Source organism: Dendrobates tinctorius, unplaced genomic scaffold, assembly GCF_039654945.1.
Source record: "Dendrobates tinctorius isolate UK_male_01 unplaced genomic scaffold, ASM3965494v1 ptg000014l, whole genome shotgun sequence".
NCBI lineage: Eukaryota > Metazoa > Chordata > Amphibia > Anura > Dendrobatidae > Dendrobates > Dendrobates tinctorius.
The window spans coordinates 2646621-2673601 of NW_027361682.1; the positions used below are offsets into that span (position 1 = coordinate 2646621).

At 49.0% G+C, this 26981-nt stretch overlaps 1 protein-coding gene across 7 annotated transcripts in view; it reads left to right on the plus strand.

The window, feature by feature from the left end:
• LOC141073618 (uncharacterized) overlaps positions 1-26981 on the plus strand; it is a 295600-nt gene that overhangs the window by 185724 nt on the left and 82895 nt on the right. For 3 of the 7 annotated variants that reach the window (XM_073560964.1, XM_073560922.1, XM_073560936.1), the window contains 5 exons: positions 24105-24254; positions 24384-24563; positions 24646-24769; positions 24853-24950; positions 26073-26178. In XM_073560964.1, the coding sequence (XP_073417065.1) occupies positions 24105-24254; positions 24384-24563; positions 24646-24769; positions 24853-24950; positions 26073-26178 (658 nt within the window). Of the gene's footprint in view, positions 1-24104; positions 24255-24383; positions 24564-24645; positions 24770-24852; positions 24951-26072; positions 26179-26981 lie in introns of those variants that run through there. The other 4 variants (XM_073560944.1, XM_073560950.1, XM_073560930.1 and 1 more) reach the window with 3 other exon arrangements.

Sequence of the window (26981 nt, forward strand, 5' to 3'; positions counted from 1 at the left end):
CCGCCCCAGGAAAGGACCAAGAGTCACCTCTGCTGCGGAGGATAAGTTCATCCGAGTCACCAGCCTCAGAAATTGCAGGTTAATGACCCCAAACACACCTCCAGGCTGTGTAAGTGCTATTTGAGCAAGAAGGAGTGTGATGGGGTGCTACGCCAGATGACCTGGCCTCCACAGTCACCAGACCTGAACCCTATCGAGATGGTTTGGGGTGAGCTGGACCGCAGAGTGAAGGCAAAAGGGCCAACAAGTGCTAAGCATCTCTGGCAACTCCTTCAAGACTGTTGGAAGACCATTTCCAGTGATTACCTCTTGAAGCTCATCAAGAGAATGCCAAGAGTGTGCAAAGCAGTAATCAAAGCAAAAGGTGGCTTCTTTGAAGAACCTAGAATATAAATATATTTTCAGTTGTTTCACACTTTTTGTTAATTATATAATTCCACATGTGCTAATTCATAGTTTTGATAACCTTCAGAATGAATCTACAATTTTCATAGTCATGAAATAAAAGAAAACTCTTTGAATGAGAAGGTGTGTCCAAACTTTTGGTCTGTACTGTATATATGTAATAGATATTACATAGTGTATTACATATTTACAATTTATTAGTTTTTTGTGTTCTAAAGTTGTATTCCAATAAATATATATTCTGTTCTATCTAAATATCTTGATTATTGGATCATAAAAATTATTAAGTGTCTGATGTTCACATTGTACTACAATAAATGTTTCACTTAGATATAAGCAATATGTGTGGGAGGTGGAGTCGGAGTCGGTGTAAGTGAAATTGAGATGGAGTCACAGGTTTGGCTTACCGACTCCACAGCCCTGGTATGGACCGCATATTCCTCACCTTGATCCTCCTTCCCACCATGCCGAGTGCCCGGAGACAACTGATCCCACACTTGGACACGCCGAAGAGTTGATCACGTTTACATTTATAGATTTGGGCCTCTCGCCCGGTCAACTTGAAGTGGGGCAAGAGGAGATCGCATGTAGCGATGCCCAAATATTTCAGCAGCCACGGGCACACGACGGTGACCGTGGGAACGTGTCACAAGAGGTGGATGATGATGAGACGCAATTACCAGAAAGTCAGGGAGAAGACCAGGGTCTGGAAGTGGAAGACGAGGTGGTGGATGATATAGTAACTGACCCAACCTGGCAGGAGGACATGCAGAGCGAGGACAGCAGCACACAGGGGGAAGGGAGGCCTAGCACCCCAAGAGGCAGGAAGAAGCAGTGTGGTGGCTGCAGACAGAAGGTGGGCAACCATTCCCTGTAACACCAACACGACGGAAGTTGCCAGTACAACTGTTAGGTCGTCCCGAGTCTGGTTGTTTTTTAAAGATTGTTGCGATAACCCCAAAAAGGCCATTTGCACCACCTGCCATCATCAGCAGAGGTAGCAAAACTACCAGCCTGACCACCATCAGCATGATCAGGCACATGGCAGCAAAGCACCTGACTTTGTGGGCCAAAAACCAGGGTCCAGGAACAGTGTCTGCAGGCGACACCAATCCCATGGTATGTCTCCATGGTGCATGCAAAGATGCCTCCTGCCCTGCACCTGTCGTTGCACACACTCAACTATCACCATCATCAAGCATGTCCTTGCCCCAGTGCATTCAGTTGTCCATACCCCAGTCCTTGGAACGCAAGCGCAAATACGCAGCCAACGCCCCACAGGCCATGCTACTAAGTTCACACATTTCGTGACTGCTTGCGCTCGAAATGTTGCCGTTTCAGCTCATGGAGACGGAAGCTGTCCGCAACCTGTTGGCAGCGGCCGTCTCTCAGTACTCTGTCCCAAGCTGCCACTATTTCTCCCGGTGTGCCGACCTCGCATTACACAAGCACTTGTCCCACAACATTATCCTTGCCCTCAACAATGCAGTTACTTGAAAAGTCCACCTAACCACGAACATGTGGACAAGTGCTTGGGGGCAGGGGGATGGTACATTTCGCTGACGGCACACTGGGTTAAGATAGTGGAAGCTGAGACCCAGTCGGACCTTGGGATGGAACACGTCCTCCTGATGCTGAGAATTGTGGGCCCTAGGTCAATCATGGTTGCCCCCACAGTCTACCGTTCCTGCACCTCTTCCTCTCCAGCCTCCATCTCCGAAATCACCACATCAGTCACAAGCTGCACTGCCTCAGCCAAGCGGCAACAGGCTGTGCTGAAGCCAATATGATTAGGTGACAAAATGCACAATGCTGAAGAGTTGTGGACAGCTCTGAAAGAGCCAGGCATGGCCATGTGTGAAAATGGCCAGAACCTGGTGGCAGCTCTGAGGAAAGGTGAGCTCACACATAACCATGCCTGAGTCATGTGCTTAACCTTGTGGATCAGCAGTTTCTCAAAACCTACCCGGAGCTGCTGGTTCTGCTTGTCAAAATACGCCTCCTGTGTGACCATTTTAGAAACTTAGCTACAGCTTCCACCTCCCTTGCCGTGCTTCAGCAGCGTTTGCAGCTTCTTGCTCACCGACTGGTGTGTGATGTCCCCACGCGTTGGACCTCTACACTACAGATGTTGGGAAGGATTTGTGGGCAGAAGAGGACAGTTGTTGAATACCAGCATCAATAAGGCCATCGGTATTCAGTTCAGACTCCACACATAAGACCTCAGGAGTGGACATGGATGTCAGACATATGTACGATCCTCCAAAACTTTGAGGACTCCGCCAAGATGGTGAGCGGCGATGATGCCATAAATAGCGTCACCATCCTGCTTCTCTGTCTTCTGAAACGCTCTCTGCTCACAAAGAGGATGCATTGCAGGCGGAGCATGATGAGATGGAGTAAGGAAGCATACAGGGTAATTACATACAGCCCAGCCTCATCTTATCCCAACGTGGATTGGATGACAATGAGGAGGAAGACCAGGAGCTAGTTTCATGCGCTATAGACTGTACTAGCTGTACATCTGTCATACCGTCTGTTCAGCGTGGATGGCCTGAGGACACGGAAGTCTTGCCTGTTAGCAGTCTGGCACGCATGGCTGAGTTTATGGTACGCTGCCTTTCCTGTGACCCTCGCGTTCTAAAAATTTTAGGTAACAGTCATTACTGGTTGGTGACACTTCTAGACCCACGCTACAAGGAGAACTTTCGCTTATTCCTGAGGCGGACAGGTCTGCTAAAATGGGGCAGTGCCAGAAGACACTTGTTGTGGAATTATTACAAAAATTCCCATTTAAAAACGCTGGCGGCAGAGGCCACAGTTCTTTGGACAACCAATGAGTACAGGCGAGAGAGACACAACTCCAATCCAGCAGAGGCAGGGGAACACTGTCAGAGTTCTGGGAGCGTTTTCTCCATTGCACAAGTCCCTGAGGCGCGGGGTACTCTCACAAGGAGTGCAAAGTTTGTGAAGATGCTGAGGGAGTAACTTGCTGACCTTACCAGTGTTCTCCATGATTCCTCTGTGCCTTATAATTATTGTGTATCCAAGCTAGACACGTGGCATGAACTGGCTTTCTACGCCTTGGAGGTCCTGGCCTGCCCTGCGGCTAGCGTTTTGTCAGCGGGTTTATAATGCCACTGGTGGAATTATAACTGATAACCACATCCGCCTGTCAATTGAAAATGCTGACAGGCTGACTTTTTTTTTATAAAGGCTGAAACACAGAAAAACACAGTAAAACAAGCGTGTAAAAATACTCTGTTGTAAAAAAGTAACAGTAAACAGCAAGTGCTAGTAAAAAGATGATAAAGCAGGGTATTTGGTTGATACGTTTTTTGCAAGAAATGTATACTAAGCCGCTCTACCAAACGTTAAGGTAACCCATATCAGAGCAGTCCCTGTCTGATGTATTTAAAAACCTGATCATGTGTATAGTACCTATATGAGCAGGATTCAGACCGGTAATGTCCGTTGTGGACACGCTGTAGAAGACTTCTATGCCTTGGAGGTCATGGCCTACCGCTAGCGCTTTGTCAGAGCTGGGTTATAATGCCACTGGTGGAATTATAACTGATAAGCGCATCCGCCTGTCAACTGAAAATGCTGACAGGCTCACTTTTATAAAGGGCTGGATTGGGCCAGATTTCTCTACACCACCGAATGTGATAGCAGCGTATCATAAACTCAAGTCCAGTGATTTTTTTTTTTTTTTGGTAGGTCTATTCCCATGCGCCTTTTCACACCCACACATGGATATACGCTTCCTGATTTGGCTTATTTGCTGTTGTCTTCCTCATCCTTATCATCCACTATCACCAGGGTGACCGTGGTTCGTGATGCAACACACAATTTTTAAAGGGTGATTTATGATGCCCGTAAGAAATTTTTTTTATACAGTTTGTTCATGTATACCCCCCAGGGGTAAATGTTTGTCAACCCATACACTTATGCTCCTTTCTAATGGGAACATTTTTAAGGAGGCCCTCCTCCACGTCTCTGCCTAGGGGCATTCTAATGCCTCCACATTTTTGTCAGCTCTTGCATTCACTGCATAGGCAAACAGTATGGGAGTACCAACTTCCTAATAATGGGAACATTGCTTTCAGGAGGTCCTCATGTACGTCTATTCGAAGGGTTATTGGGGTGTGTCTGCAAGCAGGTACGGGAATGCAATATCACAGGGATTGCAGAACAAAGCTGTATAATGATGCTATTTAACTTTTAACAAGAATGATGGCAATGGTCTCCTAGCAGGGTGCTAATAAACAAGGAAAGTAAAAGGGTTACCGCAACAGTCTGGTATTGAAACGACACTTATCATCGTCTTCTCTGGCCCTCATCCACATACAGTCTGATGGTAGCCGGAGCAACGGCCGGCGTGTGAATTACAACAAATCACTGTCCAACTTCTGGCGGCAACGGGCGGTCACCGATTTTAAACGCTGAGCCCCTAGTCCATAAATCTGTGCAGCCAAAGTGGGGAGCGCTGCAGAAGTCTGTGTCTCACACGTGTGCTGCTGTGCGTCTATCAGCAATGGGGAATGCACCTCGGTCCTGCCACTGGCACCCGCTCCTCCGAGCGAGCACTGCACTCTGCTTGGCCGGGCGCGCGGCGCTCTGAACACTCACTGGAGATCTCACCTAAGCTCTGCCGGGGCACGTCTCCACACTGCCTCTGTCGCTGCGGAGCGCGACGCCCACCTCTCTCTGATCTCACTGCCGGCAATAAACTGAGACCCCTTTCCCACGATCCTGCTCAGTGCCTGGCTTATCCACGCCACCTCTCCCCGGGTCATGGGACTTACGGTTCCCCATTCTTTCCCCCCAGCATCACTGGATGCAGCCTCGACACTTCCGGACACGGCATAACGCAGGTACCCGCAGCCTGGTCTTCCTCCTTACGTATCCAAATTTAGGGCAGGCCTTGCATTCACTACATAGGCAAAACAGTATGGCAGTAGCAACTTCCTAATAATGGGAACATTGCTTTCAGGTGGCCCTCCTGTACATCTGTTCAAAGGGTTATTGGGGTGCGTCCAAATTTGGGACATGTGTTGCATTCACTGCATAGGCAAACAGTATGGGAATACCAACTTCCTAATAATGGGAACATTGATTTTAGGAGGCCCTCCTGTACGTCTCTTCAAAGGGGTGCGTCCAAATTTTGGGCAGCTTCTACTCACTTCATACGCAACAACAGTAAAGGCCGGCTATGGCCCTGTAAAAATAGGCTTTGTGACTTTCAGAGTCCCTCCTTCATAAATGAAACAGGATGTGTCTCATTGTGTCTAACACACCACACGGCTAGATAAGGTTGTAAAATGTTAAAATGACATTTCCCAGTGAATGCATTTGTCTTGGTTGAACGCAATGCTAAACTTGATAACTCATCAAAAACGCTACGTATGAACATAGCACAAGTGGTAGAGGAGCATTTTTGGTTATTTATTTTGCCTTATATACAAGTCATTACCCTGGAAAGGATGTTCCTTAATATATTTCCCAGGAAAATCCATTTTGGTTTAGTTTTTGTATGTTTTATTGTGAGTCTGTAAAAAAGTGTAAGACTCTGACAACATTGTACACAGCAGTGACCTGGGAGTCAGAAATGCTTCCAGTAGTTTCCCTCATGCTGTTCCCATGTCATTTGAGCACTGTTCCCATCGATTTCTGCAAATTTTAGTCCATCTGCAGACCACCAGGGTGGATGGCTGCGGTAAAAATGCTTGAGTTTCCCATAGACTTCCATTGGGCTCGTTGCTCGGGTTGAGCACCCGAGCATTCCAATTTGCTCGATCTGAGCATTTTAGTGTTTGCCCATCACTAATGAAAAGACCTAAGAAGTCTTGAAATCTTGCTTTGTAACATATTTTATTTTTGTTAGCAACTAAAAGGTATCGTAACTAGAATCTTATTTTGTTATTTTCCACTGAGAGCGATTATTTTTTTTTAATTTTTACATACAGAAAACACTGATGTCAGTTTGTATATTATTGCTTATCTCTCTATATTTATTCTGTTATTATTGCTATCTTTCTTTGTATGTCGTGAGACGGGATAGTCAAGGAGTCCGAGGTTAGAAGCCAAGAAGATAAATTATTTACTCGAGTATAAGCCAAGATTTTCAGCCCCTTTTTGTAAGGCTGAAAGTGCCCCTCTCAGCTTATACTCGAGTCTTATGCCAGGGGTCGGCGGGGGATGGGGAGCGCGGCTATCACATATACTCACCCCTTCCTGGCATGGTCTCTGCAGTCCCTGCTTCTCAGATTGTCTCCGCCGCCGCAGCTCTTCCTGTGTTCAGTGGTCACGTGATACTGTTCATTAAAGTAATGAATATGCGCATATTCGTTTACTTTAATGAGCGGTACCACGTGACCGCTGAACACAGGAAGGAGCGCCGACATCGGAGAAGCAGAGACTGCAGAGACGCGCCAGGAGGGGGTGAGTATGACAGGGGGAGCATATGCTATATTCACCTTCCCCCGTTCCGCCGCGCGCTGCTCTGTCCTCCCTATCCGTTGGCTGTGACATTCAGGTCAGAGGGCACGATGATGTGGTTAGTGCGAGCAAAAGACAGCGGCTTGCGGCGGTAGAACGGGGACTGGTGAATATCGCAGGTGCAGGGGCCCTGAGCAAGGGGTGACACTGGCACCTGGCCCCCATAGCGTGCCGGTGTCCCCACCTGCTCAGGCCACCGGCACCTGGCCCCCAGCGACGAGAGGTGAGTGTGTCATTTTTTTATTTTTATTCGTAGCAGCATGATATGGGGCATAAGCTATGGAGCATCTTAAGGGGCCATAACCTTTATGCGCAGCATATGGGGCATATTATATGGAGCATCATTAACCTTTGTGCAGCATTAAATGGGGCGTATTTTGTATGGAGCATTATATGGGTCGTATTTTGTATGGAGCATCTTATGGGGCAATCATGAACTGTATGGGGCATTATATGGGGCTCCTGATTCAATATGGATATTCAAAAACATTTAACCTACTGATGTTTCAATTAATTTTACCTTTATTGGTATCTATTTTTGAAATTTACCAGTAGCTGTTGCATTTTCCACCCTAGGCTTTTACTCGAGTCAATAAGTTTTCCCAGTTTTTTTGTGGCAAAATTAGGGGCCTTGGCTTATACTTGGGTCGGCTTATACTCGAGTATATACGGTAGAAAGAAGAGACAAAGATGTAGTCAGGTAAAGTTCTGAGGTCAGAATACCTGGATGATAGCAGATCAGAGCAGAAAGGGGTTAAACAGATGGATGGTCAGAACCAGGTCCAAGATCAGGCAACCAAATATCTACAAACAGAATACAAGGCACAGAGAGACAAACCACACAGAAGAAGCTGAAATACATCTGGGAGAAACAGATCAGTTAAATAGCCTGGCAATCACCTGGGATAATAATTCCCTGGCGACTTCTCCTTCTGCCCTTTTTTGTCCTTCTTTGTTTCCAGTCCCACTCTACTACCTGTACTGGTAAATAAAAGGGGCAGTATGCAAAATGGTGCATAAATAATAAGAAAGTAGTAATGAATGGATTAAATTAATTAAAGGCACCAAAGTTGAGCATGTAACAAAAAATAGGTGGCTGTGGAATACCTGATATACAAAGAACCTACAATAATTGTGTACAGCCAAGAAAAGGTACAAACTACTATATATGATTGTATAGAAACAGACATAAAAGATAAGTAGCTTAAAAATAAGGGAAACACTAGAGCAACCAACACATCAGGAGGGGACACTAGTACATTAGAATGATGGTGTAAGAACAATGTATACAAATAAGTACATAATGGGAGAACGATGTAATTCAGCCAATAACATACAAGCCCAAGTAATAGTGGTATATAGTGAGGTAAAGCTAGAGTTTGTGAATAAGGGCTGCAAATATGAAGAGAAAAAGTAAAGGTCTAATATTTATCCATAGGTTCCTCATGCCTGGATGGCGTCGGCCCCAAAGCGCGTTTTGGCACTAGCCTTCGTCAGGGGGTGTCATCAAACCAGTGGAGAGAACTATTTAACCTCCCGTGAGCCAATCAGAGCTGCTCTGTCACAATATATCATTGCCAAAAGTGTAGCAGTCACTGGACAGCTTCAGAAGGCGAACACACCCCTGCTCCGCATCATCGGAGGTGGGATGGGTCACGTGATGGCAAACCCGGCATTGTCAATGACAGTACTGATTATATGCTTTGCCCACAGCTGGGCAAAGCATACTGCGCAAGCACGAGCAGGCTTTTCAATGGTCAGGCGCGAATACACTACGGCATCTATGATATTCACAGATGAAATTACGTCCAGCAAGCCAAGGTGGGGGGAGGGGAAGGAGAATAAGCCACGCCCATCGGACCGGACTGTGGCGATTTACATACATTACAAGAGTGATAAAAAAGGTTTTTATGCATCAAAGGTGCGGGGTCAGGGGGGATCAAAAGTACTACTTGAATCCTTATGTAGCACCCAATTAAATAATATCTTTACATGATATGTCAAAAAATGGGTGACAGATTCCCTTTAATGAGTAGGGACTTGTGATCACCCGGCCGCAGGATAGGGATGAGGAACCATGCATGCAAGGATAGGGACGAGGAACCATGCATGCAAGGATAGGGATGAGGAACTATGTATGCAAGGATAGGGATGAGGAGCCATGCAGACAAGGATGGGGATGAGGAGCCATGCATACCAGGATAGGGATGAGGAGCAATGCATTAATGGCTTATAGTCGAGTCAATAAGTTTTCCCTGTTTTTCGTGGCAAAATTAGGTGCCTCGGCTTATACCCAGGTCGGCTTATACACAAGTATATATGGTAATTATTTCTGCCCTGACACATATCCCTTCTTGGTTTTCTCGATTTATGCATGGCCTTTCTGAGACATTCATATTTACTGGGATTACAATTTTCTGTAATTTATATTAATGTTCTATCGTCTGTTACTGACGTCCCTGGTTCTGCCATCCCGATGTCTGTGGATGTTCCCTGCACTTTATAACTTTACTAGCTGAAGAGGCCGGCGTTGCCCGGGCATAGTAACCAACAGTGGTTAGTTATAACAAACTATAATGATTGTATTGCATATAAAAACCGTGCATCTAATCCTATCCTGTGTGATACTGACTGCTGAGTCGTGTATCTAATCCTATTCTGTGTGATACTGTGTGCTGAGCGGTGTATCTAATCCTCTCCTGTGTGATACTGACTGCTGAGCTGTGTAATCCTATCCTGTGTGATACTGACTGCTGAGCTGTGTATCTAATCCTATCCTGTGTGATACTGACTGCTGAGCCGTGTATCTAATCCTATCCTGTATGATACTGGGCTCCCCCTGCAGTCTGTGTCAGAGGGTGGTCTGTGTTGGCACGGTAATAAATTATTTCCAGCTTTACAGAAGGATGATGACACCATAGAAATGATAATAATAATAGGCCTCAGTTACCACAACTGTCTACAAAGAAAACTGTTGCTGATAGCAACCAATCACAGCTCATTTTTCATCTTTTAAACAGCTCTGGGACAGCGTGGCGACTTTTGTGTTTCGACTTTTATGTGGCGAGGTTGGTGTATGTGTGGTGAAATGTGTGCTGAGGGTGGTATATGTGTTGAAGCACGTGGTAGTGTGTGGCACGTTTTGTGTATGTGTTCATATCCCCGTGTGTGGTGAGTATCTCATGTCAGGGCCCCACCTTAGCAACTGTACGGTATATACTGTTTGGCGCCATCGCTCTCATTCTTTAAGTCCCCCTTGTTCACATCTGGCAGCTGTCAATTTGCCTCCAACACTTTTCCTTTCACTTTTTCCCTATTATGTAGATAGGAGCAAAATTATTTGGTGAATTGGAACGCGCAGGGTTAAAATTTCGCCACACAACATAGCCTATGACGCTCTCGGGGTCCAGACGTGTGACTTTGCAAAATTTTGTGGCTGAAGCTTAGACGGTGCAGAAGCCAATACATACATACGCTTTTTCCCCATCATGTAGATAGGGGCGAAATTGTTTCGTGAATTGGAACGCGCGGGGTTAAAATTTGGCCTCTCAACATAGCCTATGACACTCTCGGGGTCCAGACATGTGACTGTGCCATATTTTGTGGCTGTAGCTGCGACGGTGAGGATGCCAATCTCGGACACACATACATACATACTACACACCTTGAGCTTTATATATTAGACTAGCTGAAGAGCCCGGCGCTGCCCGGGCATAGTAACCAACTGTGGTTAGTTATAGCAAATTATAATTATCCTCCATCCCATAGTCCCGTGCCCATATACCCATCATACATATCCACGATCCCATAGGCCCGTGCCCATATATCCATCATACATATCCTCCATCCCATAGTCCAGTGCCCATATACCCATCACACATCCTCCATCCCATAGTCCAGTGCCCATATACCCATCACACATCCTCCATCCCATAGTCCCGTGCCCATATACCCGTCATACATATCTTCCATCCCATAGTCCAGTGCCCATATTCTCATCACACATCCTCCATCCCATAGTCAACCATTATGACATCATAATGAGCGGCGGGGCTTGCAACCTATGATGACATCAGCGTCGCCATGGCAACCATTATGACTAGTGTTGAGCATTCCGATACCGCAAGTATCGGGTATCGGCCGATATTAGCGGTATCGGAATTCCGATACTTAATTCCGATACTTTTTTCATATCGGATTCCGGGATCGGAATCGGAATAGGAAGTTCCCATCATGCTATGAGCCTGCTTGCTTTGATTAAGCCAATGGGAATCCTCTGAAGTGTGGGCACATCCTGTTAGGCATGTAGGCATGTTAACTATTGGCATGGCTGTGATTGGCTGCCGAAATGATGTCATGATGCACTATAAAAGCCACCGCAGCCGCCATTTCTGGTCACTCTGCTGTGAATTCAGTTAGGGACAGGCTGGTGTAGAAGACTGTGAGGGACAGTTAGAAATAGCGATTCTAAAAACAATATTGTGCTTTATCCAGGCTACATAAACCACCACTGTAGCTTGCTTTTCCCTAGCAGCGCTGTTTTCACAGCTGTCTGCAAGGGCTGTGTGAGTGCAGCTCACGCTGTGGAGTGGGTCCTGCAGCCACGTCAGGCTGTAGGCCACCCAGTGTGATCACTGCTGCCTCATACATCTTTTATTTTTTGAGCTGCATTTTTTAAATAATTTCAATCTAGTGTGCTTCCATCCGTATCCATATACGTTGGTTGCAAACACTAGTAGTAGACAGCGGAGCCTTTCTGCAGCCTTTCAGTGCTAGTGTCCACTTTGCTGCACTGTTCACGGCTGTCTGAGAGGTCTCTGACTGTGTGTGAGTGCAGCTCACGCTGAGTAGTGTGTCCTGCAGCTACGTCTGGCTGTAGGACGCTCAGCGTGCGTCACTGCCTCACACATATTTTTATTTGAGTGCAGCTCATTTTTTCTTCTATTAGTGTGCATCCATCCGTCTCCATCTACGGTGGTTGCAAACACTATATAGGAGTACACAGCGGAGCCTTTCTGCAGCCTGTCAGTGCCAGTGCCCACTTAGCTGCACTGTTGACGGCTGTCTGAGAGGTCTCTGACTGTGTGTGAGTGCAGCTCACGCTGAGTAGAGTGTCCTGCAGCTACGTCTGGTTGTAGGACGCTCAACGTGCGTCACTGCCTCACACATATTTGTCTCTGAGTGCAGCTCATTTTTTCTTCTCCTATTAGTGTGCATCCATCCGTATCCATCAACATTGGTTGGTTGCAAACACTATATAGGAGTAGATAGAGGAGCCTTTTTTTCTGGCTTGTGCCCTGCCGGCGCAGCCAGATTAGTATTACCCAATTTTTTTGGAGCCTCATCTTTTGCATTGTAGGTTACCTGCCTGCATTGTAATAGCTCCAAAAAGTTGGTGATACTATCAGTTTCAATTCTTTGTTCTCATACTTTGAGTTTGTTTCAAACAAAGAAACCACATAAAAAGTTCACCAAACACTACATTTTGAACTTGTGTAGGCCACATCAGCTCCTATTAAAGTCTAGTCCACACACACACACTTCATAAAATTAGTGTTTCTTGTACCTGTAACCAGCTGTTCAGGAATAAGCACACTAAGGCCCCCCTTTGTCCTTTTTTGCCTATCTTAAGCAGTCTTGCAAGATGAAGAAGGCAGGGAGTAAGGCGCGGGGGCGTGGGCGTGGAGTTTCAGCAGGGAGAGGACGTGGGGATTCTGCAGGGAGAGGACGTGGGGATTCTACAGGTAGAGGACGTGGGGATTCTGGGCCTGCTGCGGGCACCAGTGGATCAGCATCCCCCAGTTTTAGCAGGCAACAGTCCTTTATGCGCAGCTTTGTAGGACCTCAACGTACCCCACTGCTGCGGGAGGAACAAATTGAAGCCGTTGTCGGATGGATGGCAGCTAACGCATCGACTTCAATTACTTCCGCATCCTCTCAGGGTCAGAGCACCGAAGAGCAACCATCTGTCTCTTCACCACCTGCCAAAGTGCCCAGGCAGTCAGAGAGACATGGACAGGAGCCATCACAATCTCTACTTCTGTTCTCGGAATCTGTTGGCTTGGAAAGAGGGGGCCAGCCAAGCAGCATTCCTGAATGTGAAGAAGAGGGAGTATGCAGTGATGCGCAACTTCTTTGTCCCTCTGAATCTGAAGAGGCGAGTGGGCCAGTGCCTATGGTCAGCACACCTCAGTACGCATCAGATGATGACGAGACTCAGTTGCCACTTTCTGGTGCGTACGGTGCTGGCGAGACAACCCCGGAGAAGCAGCTGTTTGAAGAGGGGAGGGAAGATGATGAGGTCCTTGACCCATCATGGCGTGAGCAACAGGAAGGTGGTGGGAGCAGCTCGGAGGAAGAGATTCCCCTACCGGCCAAAACAGGAGGCAGAGGGAGGGGGAAGACTTGGTTGCCTGTACCCTCCACTTCGGCACCCGTTAGGAGCATTCCTCCTTCCAAAGGCAAACCGGGCGCTCACAAGAGTTGCAGTGCGTGGTCCTTTTTTGACACAGTTGCAGATGACATTTGCTTTGTCAAATGCAAGCTGTGTCATCAGAGAGTCAAAAGAGGGAGAAATGTCAGCAACCTCAATACCACAAATATGTGGAAACATGTGCGCACCAAGCACGAGTTGGAGTTGCAGAGACACCCTGAAGACGTAGGCCAACGTACAGCACCACCTACCACCTCTTCAGTTCGTGTTGGGCCCTCTTCCTCCAGCTCACACACTGCTGGTTCGGCTTCCTCACAGGATCGCCAAGGAAGAACCTCTGCCACTGTTGTCCGGAGACCCTGTCAGATTCCACCCATAACAGCACGTTCCCATCCATCACAGCCATCGGTAGCACAGGCATGGGATAAAAGGCGCCCTTACTCGGCAAACCATCCCCGAGCACAGTCTCTGAATGCTGGCATTGCCAAACTTCTGGCAGTTGAAATGCTGTCATTCAGGCTGGTGGACACTGACACCTTCCGGGACTTAATGGCATTGGCAGTCCCCCAATACAACGTGCCCAGCCGCTTTTATTTCAGCAGGCGAGCCGTCCCTGCCCTGCAGAAACATGTTGAGGGCAAAATAAAACATGCGCTACTAAACGCCGTTAGTAGCAAGGTCCACCTGACCACCGATGCGTGGACCAGTAACCATGGACAGGGACGATACCTTTCCCTCACTGCCCACTGGGTCAATGTTGTGGAGCCGGGTACGGATCTGGAGAGTGGCGCTGTACGTGTTCTTCCAACGCCACGGATTGCAGGACTCCAGTCTGTACACATAGACTCCTCCTCCTACTCAAGTTCCTCAGAAACAGCAGAGCAGGAGCCTGTTACGACCGATATGAGCACAGCCGTGGCCAAACGTCAACAGGCTGTACTCAAATTAATTTCTTTGGGGAATCGAAGCCACACAGCGCAGGAGCTCTGGAATGCTATCAAGCTGGAGAGCGATGTGTGGTTTGGGCCAGCGAATCTCCAGCCGGGCTTGGTAGTGTGTGACAATGGCCGAAATCTGGTGGCAGCTCTTGGCCTAGGCAACCTCACACACATCCCATGTCTGGCACATGTTCTTAACTTGGTCGTGCAGAGCTTTCTGAGGGACTATCCGGATCTTGATGCACTGTTGCACAAGGTCCGCATAGAGTGCGCTCACTTGCGACGTTCCAGCACGGCAAGATCGCGCCTCGCTGCTCTGCAGCGACGATTTGGCCTTCCAGAACATCGCATCATATGTGACCTACCCACCCGGTGGAATTCAACGTTACATATGTTGGAGCGGTTGTGTGAGCAGCAGGCAGCAGTCATGGAGTACCAGCTGCATCAGGCGCAAACAAGTCGCACTGTGCGCCGTTCACACTTCAGCACCATTGAGTGGGCCTCTATGAAGGACATCTGCCTCGTTTTGCGTGCCTTCGATGAATCCACGCGGATGGCGATTGCAGATGATGCACTAGTCAGCATGACTGTCCCCCTTATCTGCCTGCTTCAACAAACACTGCAAGCACTAAGGGATGAGGTTTCAGAAGAGGTGGAGGATGAGGAGTCCCAAATGCCATCTGCTTCTGGACAGTCTGCGCTACGTGTTTCCTCACAAAGGCCTAGGCAGGGGACACTTTGTGAGGAGGATGAGGAGGAGTCGATGGAGGAGGAAGACATCTCTCCAGAGGAGGGAGGTACACAAACCTCTACTCAGTATGTACAGCGAGGGTGGGGTGATGCAGAGCAGGTCGAGGTCACGCCTCAAACAGGGGACAGCGGTTCTTTGGCAGTTGGGAGTCTGCAGCACATGGTTGATTTCATGCTGCAGTGCCTGAGAAACGACCGCCGCATCGCCCACATTCTCGTCTCGGCTGATTATTGGGTGTACACCCTCCTAGATCCTCGCTACCGGGACAGCGTACAAAGGCTCATACCAACGTTGAACCGGGAGCGTAAAATGCGGGAGTACGAAGAGTCACTGGTGCAGTCCATAATGTTTTCCATTCCACCCGACAGCATTGTTGCAAGTGCTTTACAAAGCAGCTCTGTGCGTCGAGGCAGTGGAGGAAACTCTGCACAAAGAGGGAGCAGAGGCAGTGCCGCAGCACAAGGCAAGACCACTATGGCCCAAATGTGGCAAAGTTTTGTGTGTCCACCACAATTGTCTACACCATCAGCGACGCCTCGAGTCAGCAGGAGGCAACGCTTCCGTCAGATGGTGTCAGACTACATGTCTTGCCCTGTCGCTGTACTCCCAGATGGCTCTTCCCCCTTCAAGTTTTGGGTCTCTAAGCTGGATACATGGCCAGAGCTTAGCCAGTATGCATTGGAGGTGCTGGCTTGCCCTGCTGCCAGTGTATTATCGGAACGTGTCTTTAGTGCCGCAGGTGGTGTACTAACAGACCGTCGCACGCGACTATCTTCCGATAATGTTGACCGGCTGACTTTTCTGAAAATGAACAAGGCCTGGATCTCCAAAGACTTTGCCATTCCTCTTACAGACTAAATTAGTGGTTGGCAACTGTATCCAGGTCTGCTGGTGTGTTCATTTTTCTACCACCTGAACTATAATCCCTGTGCTTCAACACAGCCAGTTGTCGCTCAGATGTGTCGTCTGCACAGAGAAACACACTAGCTCCTGTGTTACTGGGGTTCAGTAATGCCAGCTGATCCCCTGCTGTGTGGACGGCAGAGTCACCAGCTCCATCAACATTCAAACCACTACTGATTTTTAACCGTGCCCAACTTAGGTCTCTGGCTCCACTGTCTCTACTATTTCCCCTGACCTCCAACCCCGCCATCTACATCTCTGAAGTGGCGTCAGCACAATCTACACTTGTTCCTGTGTTCCTGTGGCTCAGTCCCATCAGTTTATCCCCTGATGTGTGTCCGGCAAGGTCTCCTGCTCTGTCCACATTCCCATAACCAGTAGTGGGAATGAGGACAGAGCTGGCGAACTTGCCGGACAAACATCAGGGGATCAACTGATGGGACTGAGCACCAGTAACACAGGAACAAGTGTAGATTGTGCTGACGCCACTTCAGAGATGTAGCTGGCGGGGTTGGAGGCCAGGGTAAATAGTAGAGACAGTGGAGCCAGAGGCCTAAGTGGAGCATGGTTAGAATCAGTAGTAGTCCACAACCTCCATAAAAACCGCTGCCCATTGGCCTCTGCATGCGGCATGCGTAATCCTGGGCACCAACAGCGTCAGTTGGTGTTCAGAAGTGTCGTCTCCACAGAGCCAAACACATTCGTTCAAGTGTTAGTGGGGTTCAGCACTGCCAGCTGTTCCCCTGCTGTGGAGATGGCAAGTCTCCTGCTGCCTTCACCTGCCAAAATCCAGTAGGCCCCAGCCTGCTCCTCGCCTAATCCTGGGCTCCAACAGCGTCAGTTGGTGTTCAGAAGTGTCGTCTCCACAGAGCCAAACACATTCGTTCAAGTGTTAGTGGGGTTCAGCACTGCCAGCTGTTCCCCTGCTGTGGAGATGGCAAGTCTCCTGCTGCATTCACCTGCCAAAATCCAGTAGGCCCCAGCCTGCTCCTCGCCTAATCCTGGGCTCCAACAGCGTCAGTTGGTGTTCAGAAGTGTCGTCTCCACAGAGCCAAACACATTCGTTCAAGTGTTAGTGGGGTTCAGCACTGCCAGCTGTTCCCCTGCTGTGGAGATGGCAAGTCTCCTGCTGCCTTCACCTGCCAAAATCCAGTAGGCCCCAGCCTGCTCCTCGCCTAATCCTGGGCTCCAACAGCGTCAGTTGGTGTTCAGAAGTGTCGTCTCCACAGAGCCAAACACATTCGTTCAAGTGTTAGTGGGGTTCAGCACTGCCAGCTGTTCCCCTGCTGTGGAGATGGCAAGTCTCCTGCTGCATTCACCTGCCAAAATCCAGTAGGCCCCAGCCTGCTCCTCGCCTAATCCTGGGCTCCAACAGCGTCAGTTGGTGTTCAGAAGTGTCGTCTCCACAGAGCCAAACACATTCGTTCAAGTGTTAGTGGGGTTCAGCACTGCCAGCTGTTCCCCTGCTGTGGAGATGGCAAGTCTCCTGCTGCCTTCACCTGCCAAAATCCAGTAGGCCCCAGCCTGCTCCTCGCCTAATCCTGGGCTCCAACAGCGTCAGTTGGTGTTCAGAAGTGTCGTCTCCACAGAGCCAAATACATTCGTTCAAGTGTTAGTGGGGTTCAGCACTGCCAGCTGTTCCCCTGCTGTGGAGATGGCAAGTCTCCTGCTGCATTCACCTGCCAAAATCCAGTAGGCCCCAGCCTGCTCCTCGCCTAATCCTGGGCTCCAACAGCGTCAGTTGGTGTTCAGAAGTGTCGTCTCCACAGAGCCAAACACATTCGTTCAAGTGTTAGTGGGGTTCAGCACTGCCAGCTGTTCCCCTGCTGTGGAGATGGCAAGTCTCCTGCTGCCTTCACCTGCCAAAATCCAGTAGGCCCCAGCCTGCTCCTCGCCTAATCCTGGGCTCCAACAGCGTCAGTTGGTGTTCAGAAGTGTCGTCTCCACAGAGCCAAACACATTCGTTCAAGTGTTAGTGGGGTTCAGCACTGCCAGCTGTTCCCCTGCTGTGGAGATGGCAAGTCTCCTGCTGCATTCACCTGCCAAAATCCAGTAGGCCCCAGCCTGCTCCTCGCCTAATCCTGGGCTCCAACAGCGTCAGTTGGTGTTCAGAAGTGTCGTCTCCACAGAGCCAAACACATTCGTTCAAGTGTTAGTGGGGTTCAGCACTGCCAGCTGTTCCCCTGCTGTGGAGATGGCAAGTCTCCTGCTGCATTCACCTGCCAAAATCCAGTAGGCCCCAGCCTGCTCCTCGCCTAATCCTGGGCTCCAACAGCGTCAGTTGGTGTTCAGAAGTGTCGTCTCCACAGAGCCAAACACATTCGTTCAAGTGTTAGTGGGGTTCAGCACTGCCAGCTGTTCCCCTGCTGTGGAGATGGCAAGTCTGCTGCATTCACCTGCCAAAATCCAGTAGGCCCCAGCCTGCTCCTCGCCTAATCCTGGGCTCCAACAGCGTCAGTTGGTGTTCAGAAGTGTCGTCTCCACAGAGCCAAACACATTCGTTCAAGTGTTAGTGGGGTTCAGCACTGCCAGCTGTTCCCCTGCTGTGGAGATGGCAGTCTCTCCTGCTGTCTCCGCATTACAAAGACAGTAGGCCTCTGCCTACACCCTCCTATTTCCTGGGCTTCAACACAGCCAGTTGTAGTTCGGAAGTGCCGTCCACACGGAAAGAGATACTTGCTCCCGTGTCTCAGTGGGGTTCAGTAACGTCAGCTGATCCCCTGCTGTGTGGATGGCAGTCTCTCCTGCTGTAAACTCATTCAAAATACAGTAGGCCTCTGCCTACACCCTCCTATTTCCTGGGCTTCAACACAGCCAGTTGTAGTTCGGAAGTGCCGTCCACACGGAAAGAGATACTTGCTCCCGTGTCTCAGTGGGGTTCAGTAACGTCAGCTGATCCCCTGCTGTGTGGATGGCAGTCTCTCCTGCTGTAAACTCATTCAAAATACAGTAGGCCTCTGCCTACACCCTCCTATTTCCTGGGCTTCAACACAGCCAGTTGTAGTTCGGAAGTGCCGTCCACACGGAAAGAGATACTTGCTCCCGTGTCTCAGTGGGGTTCAGTAACGTCAGCTGATCCCCTGCTGTGTGGATGGCAGTCTCTCCTGCTGTAAACTCATTCAAAATACAGTAGGCCTCTGCCTACACCCTCCTATTTCCTGGGCTTCAACACAGCCAGTTGTAGTTCGGAAGTGCCGTCCACACGGAAAGAGACACTTGCTCCCGTGTCTCAGTGGGGTTCAGTAACGTCAGCTGATCCCCTGCTGTGTGGATGGCAGTCTCTCCTGCTGTAAACTCATTCAAAATACAGTAGGCCTCTGCCTACACCCTCCTATTTCCTGGGCTTCAACACAGCCAGTTGTAGTTCGGAAGTGCCGTCCACACGGAAAGAGATACTTGCTCCCGTGTCTCAGTGGGGTTCAGTAACGTCAGCTGATCCCCTGCTGTGTGGATGGCAGTCTCTCCTGCTGTCACCTCATTCAAAATTCAGTAGGCCTCTGCCTACACCCTCCTATTTCCTGGGCTTCAACACAGCCAGTTGTAGTTCGGAAGTGCCGTCCACACGGAAAGAGATACTTGCTCCCGTGTCTCAGTGGGGTTCAGTAACGTCAGCTGATCCCCTGCTGTGTGGATGGCAGTCTCTCCTGCTGTAAACTCATTCAAAATACAGTAGGCCTCTGCCTACACCCTCCTATTTCCTGGGCTTCAACACAGCCAGTTGTAGTTCGGAAGTGCCGTCCACACGGAAAGAGATACTTGCTCCCGTGTCTCAGTGGGGTTCAGTAACGTCAGCTGATCCCCTGCTGTGTGGATGGCAGTCTCTCCTGCTGTCACCTCATTCAAAATTCAGTAGGCCTCTGCCTACACCCTCCTATTTCCTGGGCTTCAACACAGCCAGTTGTAGTTCGGAAGTGCCGTCCACACGGAAAGAGATACTTGCTCCCGTGTCTCAGTGGGGTTCAGTAACGTCAGCTGATCCCCTGCTGTGTGGATGGCAGTCTCTCCTGCTGTAAACTCATTCAAAATACAGTAGGCCTCTGCCTACACCCTCCTATTTCCTGGGCTTCAACACAGCCAGTTGTAGTTCGGAAGTGCCGTCCACACGGAAAGAGATACTTGCTCCCGTGTCTCAGTGGGGTTCAGTAACGTCAGCTGATCCCCTGCTGTGTGGATGGCAGTCTCTCCTGCTGTCACCTCATTCAAAATTCAGTAGGCCTCTGCCTACACCCTCCTATTTCCTGGGCTTCAACACAGCCAGTTGTAGTTCGGAAGTGCCGTCCACACGGAAAGAGATACTTGCTCCCGTGTCTCAGTGGGGTTCAGTAACGTCAGCTGATCCCCTGCTGTGTGGATGGCAGTCTCTCCTGCTGTAAACTCATTCAAAATACAGTAGGCCTCTGCCTACACCCTCCTATTTCCTGGGCTTCAACACAGCCAGTTGTAGTTCGGAAGTGCCGTCCACACGGAAAGAGACACTTGCTCCCGTGTCTCAGTGGGGTTCAGTAACGTCAGCTGATCCCCTGCTGTGTGGATGGCAGTCTCTCCTGCTGTAAACTCATTCAAAATACAGTAGGCCTCTGCCTACACCCTCCTATTTCCTGGGCTTCAACACAGCCAGTTGTAGTTCGGAAGTGCCGTCCACACGGAAAGAGACACTTGCTCCCGTGTCTCAGTGGGGTTCAGTAACGTCAGCTGATCCCCTGCTGTGTGGATGGCAGTCTCTCCTGCTGTAAACTCATTCAAAATACAGTAGGCCTCTGCCTACACCCTCCTATTTCCTGGGCTTCAACACAGCCAGTTGTAGTTCGGAAGTGCCGTCCACACGGAAAGAGATACTTGCTCCCGTGTCTCAGTGGGGTTCAGTAATGTCAGCTGATCCCCTGCTGTGTGGATGGCAAAGTCTCCTGCTGCCTACACAGTCGTACCACTACTGATTTTTAACCGTGCTCCAATTAGGCCTGTGGCTCCACTGTCTCTCGTATTTCCCCTGTCCTCCAACCCTGCCAGTTACAGCTCCGAAGTGGCGTCTGCACAATCCACACTTGTTCCTGTGTTACAGGTGTTCAGTCCGATCAGTTAATCCCCTGATGTGTGTCCGGCAATGTCGCCTGCTCTGTCCACATTCCCATTATCGGAATGTGGACAGAGCAGGCGACATTGCCGGACACACATCAGGGGATTAACTGACCGGACTGAACACCTGTAACACAGGAACAAGTGTGGATTGTGCAGACGCCACTTCGGAGCTGTAACTGGCGGGGTTGGAGGACAGGGGAAATACGAAAATCAGTGAATCCACAGGCCTAAGTGGAGCTTGGTTCAAATTAGTAGTCTACAACCGATCTTAAAATTTCTTCAATGCAGCCTAAGCCTGCTCCGTGCTTGTCCCTGGGCTTCAACACAGCCAGTTGTTGCTCGGAAGTGCCGTCTTCACAGAGTAAAACACTAGCTCCTGTGTTTGTGGGGTTCAGTAACGTCAGCTGTTCCCCTGCTGTTTTGATGGCAATCTGTCCTGCTGCCTCCCAATTGACAGCACATCAGGCCTCAGCCTGCTAAGTGCTTGTCCTGGGCTCCAACATCGCCAGTTGCTGCTCATAACTGACTTTGGCACGGGTACTCCCTCCTGCCCAGCTTGGTTCCAGCCCTGCCTGCTGTTTCCGGGAAGTGTCAATGTCAGTTTGCCACCCCAAGTTGCCATGTCGTGTTGCGGTTGGGTTAGCCGAGGCTAGGGTGCCAGCAGTTTAGGTGCTTCCTATGTGGACTGCGGGTTCTGGTAAGAAAGGTTTGTTCCATAGTGCCAGTAGGACAAGCACCCCCTGTAGGACTGTGTGATTCGGTAACTGCGGCCAGCTTGCGGCATGCCAACTTTGCTTTTCAGGGGTAACTTCTGATACCCCTCCGGGTTCCAGCACCGTCAGCTGGTTCTCATCAGAGCCTTTGGCCTAGGTGCCTCCATCTCGGTATCCGAGTTCCAGCAACGTCTGCTGGTCCTTGGTAGTGCTTTGTAGCACAGGTACCTCCTGCTTAGTAACCGGGTTCCAGCACCGTCAGCTGGTCCTCGGTTGTGCCATTGGCTCTTATTCCTTCTGCTGCCCCTCCGGGTGCCAGCACTGTCAGCTGGTCCTCGCTATTTCCATTTGCTCTTGCAGCTTATGCTACCCCTCCGGGTTCCAGCACCGTCAGCTGGTTCTCGTCAGAGCCTTTGGCCTAGGTGCCTCCATCTCGGTATCCGAGTTCCGGCAACGTCTGCTGGTCCTTGGTAGTGCTTTGTAGCACAGGTACCTCCTGCTTAGTAACCGGGTTCCAGCACCGTCAGCTGGTCCTCGGTTGTGCCATTGGCTCTTATTCCTTCTGCTGCCCCTCCGGGTGCCAGCACTGTCAGCTGGTCCTCGCTATTTCCATTTGCTCTTGCAGCTTATGCTACCCCTCCGGGTTCCAGCACCGTCAGCTGGTTCTCGTCAGAGCCTTTGGCCTAGGTGCCTCCATCTCGGTATCCGAGTTCCGGCAACGTCTGCTGGTCCTTGGTAGTGCTTTGTAGCACAGGTACCTCCTGCTTAGTAACCGGGTTCCAGCACCGTCAGCTGGTCCTCGGTAGTGCCATTGGCTCTTGTTCCTTCTGCTGCCCCTCCGGGTGCCAGTACCGTCAGCTGGTTCAAGAGGACAAAGAACAGGAAGACAACCACCAAGATGCAGAACAACAAGAGAGAGAAGACAAAGAAGCATAAAAAAAACAAAGCAGAAGAACATTAAGCATAAGACTAATACTCTGAGCAAATGATATTATCTTATTTATAAGCAGAAGAAGACTAAGCAGTGTATGGGGGTGAGTCCGTTCCTCCTCGTGGTGCCCCTGGAAAAGGCCTGCTTCTGCAGGCCAAACTGAACGCGGACAAATCCTGTTGTAAATCTTTTGTGACAGGCAGAACGGAAGGTGTAAACTTCTAACTTTTCTAGATAACAACTACAGGAATGCCTGACACAAACAAGAATATGATGAAGAAGAATAGGAAGAAGATGAAGAAGCTGAATATGTAGAATAATAATTGTTGAATAAGAAGAATATGAAGAATGTAAGAAGAAGAAGAAGAAGAAGAAGAAGAAGAAGAAGAAGAAGAAGAAGAAGAAGAAGAATGTAAAAAAAGGAAGTAGAAGAAGAAGAAGAAGAATGTAAAAAAAGGAATAAGAAGAAGAATGTAAAAAAAGGAAGTAGTAGAAGAAGAAGAAGAATGTAAAAAAAGGAAGTAGAAGAAGAAGAAGAAGAAAGAAGAAGAAGACATACATGTCTGGCAAAATATAAATGAGGCTAACATAGTCAATATCTTTGTAACTCCTAACATCTTTAAAAAAAAAAGTTTAATTCCTGCTATTCCATTTTATTGGGCTAAACCTCTATGGCTTTAATGTCTCCTCCACCTCCCACAATACATTCTACATTATTCTTAGTTGTTTTTCTTCATGTAGAATTAACCTACAAGGAAAGAAAGGGTTTTTTTTAATTCCGATATTTTGGCCCCATTGACTTGCATTGGTTCCCGGTATCGGAATCGGCGATACCGATACTTTTTTTTAAGATCGGCCGATCCATTCCGATCCGATATTTTCAAGTATCGGCTGGTATCGCTCAACTCTAATTATGACCTCATAATGAGGGGCGGGGCTTGATACCCACACTTTTTCCCCATTATGCAGATAGGGGCAAAATTCTTTGGTGAATTGGAACGCGCAGGGTTAAAATTTTGCCTCACAACATAGCTTAGGCACTCTCGGGGTCCAGGCGTGTGACTGTGCCAAATTTTGTGGCTGTAGCTGCGACGGTGCGGATGCCAATCCCGGACATACACACATGCATACTGTACATGCATACATACATACACACACTTGAGCTTTATATATTAGATATCTTTTTTTCATGGAATTTTTTTCATGGAATATTTATTTAACAAAGACTCAGTTAATTTAGATTTTCTTTTTAGATTATTTCTTTGTTTTTGATACTGGATTGGAGATGTTCTGTGATAAATCTCTTTATGTTCCTAGAATCAGATTGTGTGTTATACCGGGGGCAGGACGGGGCCATGACTGGATGTAGTGATCATGTGAAGCCGGTAACAGCTCCAGAGATTTCTTACATGGGATCTTTATGATGTTACATTGTCATCTTCTCCCCATTCAGGTCCCTACAATATCGGATCCTCTCAGTGGAGATCATCTTTATAAGAGAATTCTCCTGAGCGACCCTACAAGGATGGATAGGGACAGGGACAAGATGGTGGAGAGGATATTACACCTCACCCTAGAGATCCTCTTCCGGCTTACTGGAGAGGTGAGAGATTCTGATGACCTCACATTACATCATTCTTATCTATGGGAATAACAGATGGACAGAACTGGAGAGGTGAGGACTCTGGAAATGTCTGTAGTGAGGTTTATTAATGTGTCTCTCCATAACCAGGATTACACAGTAGTGAAGAAGACCTCTAGTGAGCGCTGTCAGGCCCCTGTGTCTGAAGGATGGGGAAGACCCCTGAGCCCAATCACGGGGCCTCCACCTCACCCCCTGATACATGAGGACATCAATGACCAGAAGATCCTAGAACTCACCTACAAGATGATTGAGCTGCTGACTGGAGAGGTGACACTGCTGGGAATGCTGGGACATTATACAGTACCTCTATGGAGGGATCGGGGGATGACGGTATCATTGTATGTGACAGGTTCCTATAAGGTGTCAGGATGTCGCCGTCTATTTCTCCATTGAGGAGTGGGAGTATTTAGAAGGACACAAAGATCTGTACAAGGATGTCATGATGGAGGTTCCCCAACCCCTCACATCACCAGGTAATAGACAGGACTAAATACACACGGCCTATAATTATCTGTATGTAAAGAATGAATTCAGTCCCTGTATGTGTTTCCTCCAGATCTATCCAGTGAGAGGACAACACCAGAGAGATGTCCCCGTCCTCTTCTTCCACAGGACTGTAAACAAGAAGATCCCAAAGTTACTCAGGATCATCAGGTAGATGGAAAGTGTCATGAGATCTCCCCTATGAGCGGCTTTGAAGGTCTTACGTTCAGTCTTGTTTTGTCCACCAGTATAAGGAAAGTCAAATGTATAACTTGGATGTGAATTGCATCACAATACTCGAGCTGGCCGGTGTCTCTCCTGTCACAAGCATGACAGCATGTATTTCTATGCGACTGTCACGCTTAGACCGCACACCTAATATCATCCCTCAAGTGCCAACTATGAGTAATAGCACAACCTCACTTTACAGAGCTCCATATAGGAAACATGCACTACAACTACAGTCTACTGTGTATACAGTGAACCACCTAGAAACATCTCCCAAGACTTCCCGCTTCTGCAGGGCTGACCCTCTGTAACTCTCCCCTGCCCAGCTGCAGGGCTGACCCTCTGTAACTCTCCCCTGCCCAGCTGCAGGGCTGACCCTCTGGAACTCTCCCCTGCCCAGCTGCAGGGCTGACCCTCTGGAACTCTCCCCTGCCCAGCTGCAGGGCTGACCCGCTGGAAATCTCCCCTGCCCAGCTGCAGGGCTGACCCTCTGTAATTCTCCCCTGCCCAGCTGCAGGACTGACCCTCTGTAACTCTCCCCTGCCCAGCTGCAGGACTGACCCTCTGTAACTCTCCCCTGCCCAGCTGCAGGGCTGACCCTCTGTAACTCTCCTCTGCCCAGCTGCAGGGCTGACCCTCTGTAACTCTCCCCTGCCCAGCTGCAGGACTGACCCTCTGTAACTCTCCCCTGCCCAGCTGCAGGACTGACCCTCTGTAACTCTCCCCTGCCCAGCTGCAGGACTGACCCTCTGTAACTCTCCCCTGCCCAGCTGCAGGACTGACCCTCTGTAACTCTCCCCTGCCCAGCTGCAGGGCTGACCCTCTGTAACTCTCCTCTGCCCAGCTGCAGGGCTGACCCTCTGTAACTCTCCCCTGCCCAGCTGCAGGGCTGACCCTCTGTAACTCTCCCCTGCCCAGCTGCAGGGCTGACCCTCTGTAACTCTCCCCTGCCCAGCTGCAAGGCTGACCCTCTGTACCTCTCCCTGCCCAGCTGCAGGGCTGACCCTCTGTAACTCTACCCTGCCCAGCTGCAGGGCTGACCCTCTGTAACTCTCCCGTACCCAGTTGCCTTTGTTTCAGGGTGAAGATCTGACTCGTTATAATGTTACAGAGACATATATGAGGGGTGATGAGCGGTGTAAGGAGGAGATTCCTACAGATAACCACACAGGTGAGTAGTGACCACTACATACAGAGAAGTCACAGGTTCTAGTCAGTCACTGGCTTATAGAGTAACTTTATATGTTCGTAGTTTTTTCAGATGTGTTCACATGATACTTTTGATGTGGATATAGGGGCTGATTCATTATGGGGTTACCAGGGACTATTTTTTTATTTTTTATGCAATGTGCTAAGAACTATTACACAGTCAGTTGCTTCCTACCTGCCTTTTGTACCTGCTCTTGATCTCTACTGACTGGTCACAGACCGCTCTTACTGGTGATTCAGATTCTCTTCCACTCTGCTCTGTTGATGGGAGGTGACTGCTGATGTTATGCTGATTGATAGCTTAACAGTGAGAAGCCAACAATCACCATGATATCGGATGTCATCCATTGTCAACTGAGCAGCCTGCAAGAAGAAAGCTGCTCGCTGACGTGGAGCAGCTAAATTACTGGCACCACCCTGACCCAGCGTCAAGTAAGTTATGTCCCTAGTTATGAATTTGGTAGGCACCAAGAAACCCCGTTCATACTTCACCCACTTTGGCGGACCTCCCTTAGACGTGAAAATGCTGAAAAGTCAGACAAAAAGATTGCGACTTTTCAGTGTTTTTTTTTTTTTTTCTCCATTGCATCCAGAACACGTTTCTGAACTTCTGCAGAGGAGATAACTCTTTACTCCCAGTCCTGTCCATCACAGGTCACTCTGCACAATGGATGTCTCTAAACATATTATGAAGCATGTTAGTGTCGGTGACCTCTGATATGTAAAGGCCCCGTCTCACTAAGCGACTTACCAGTGATCCCGACA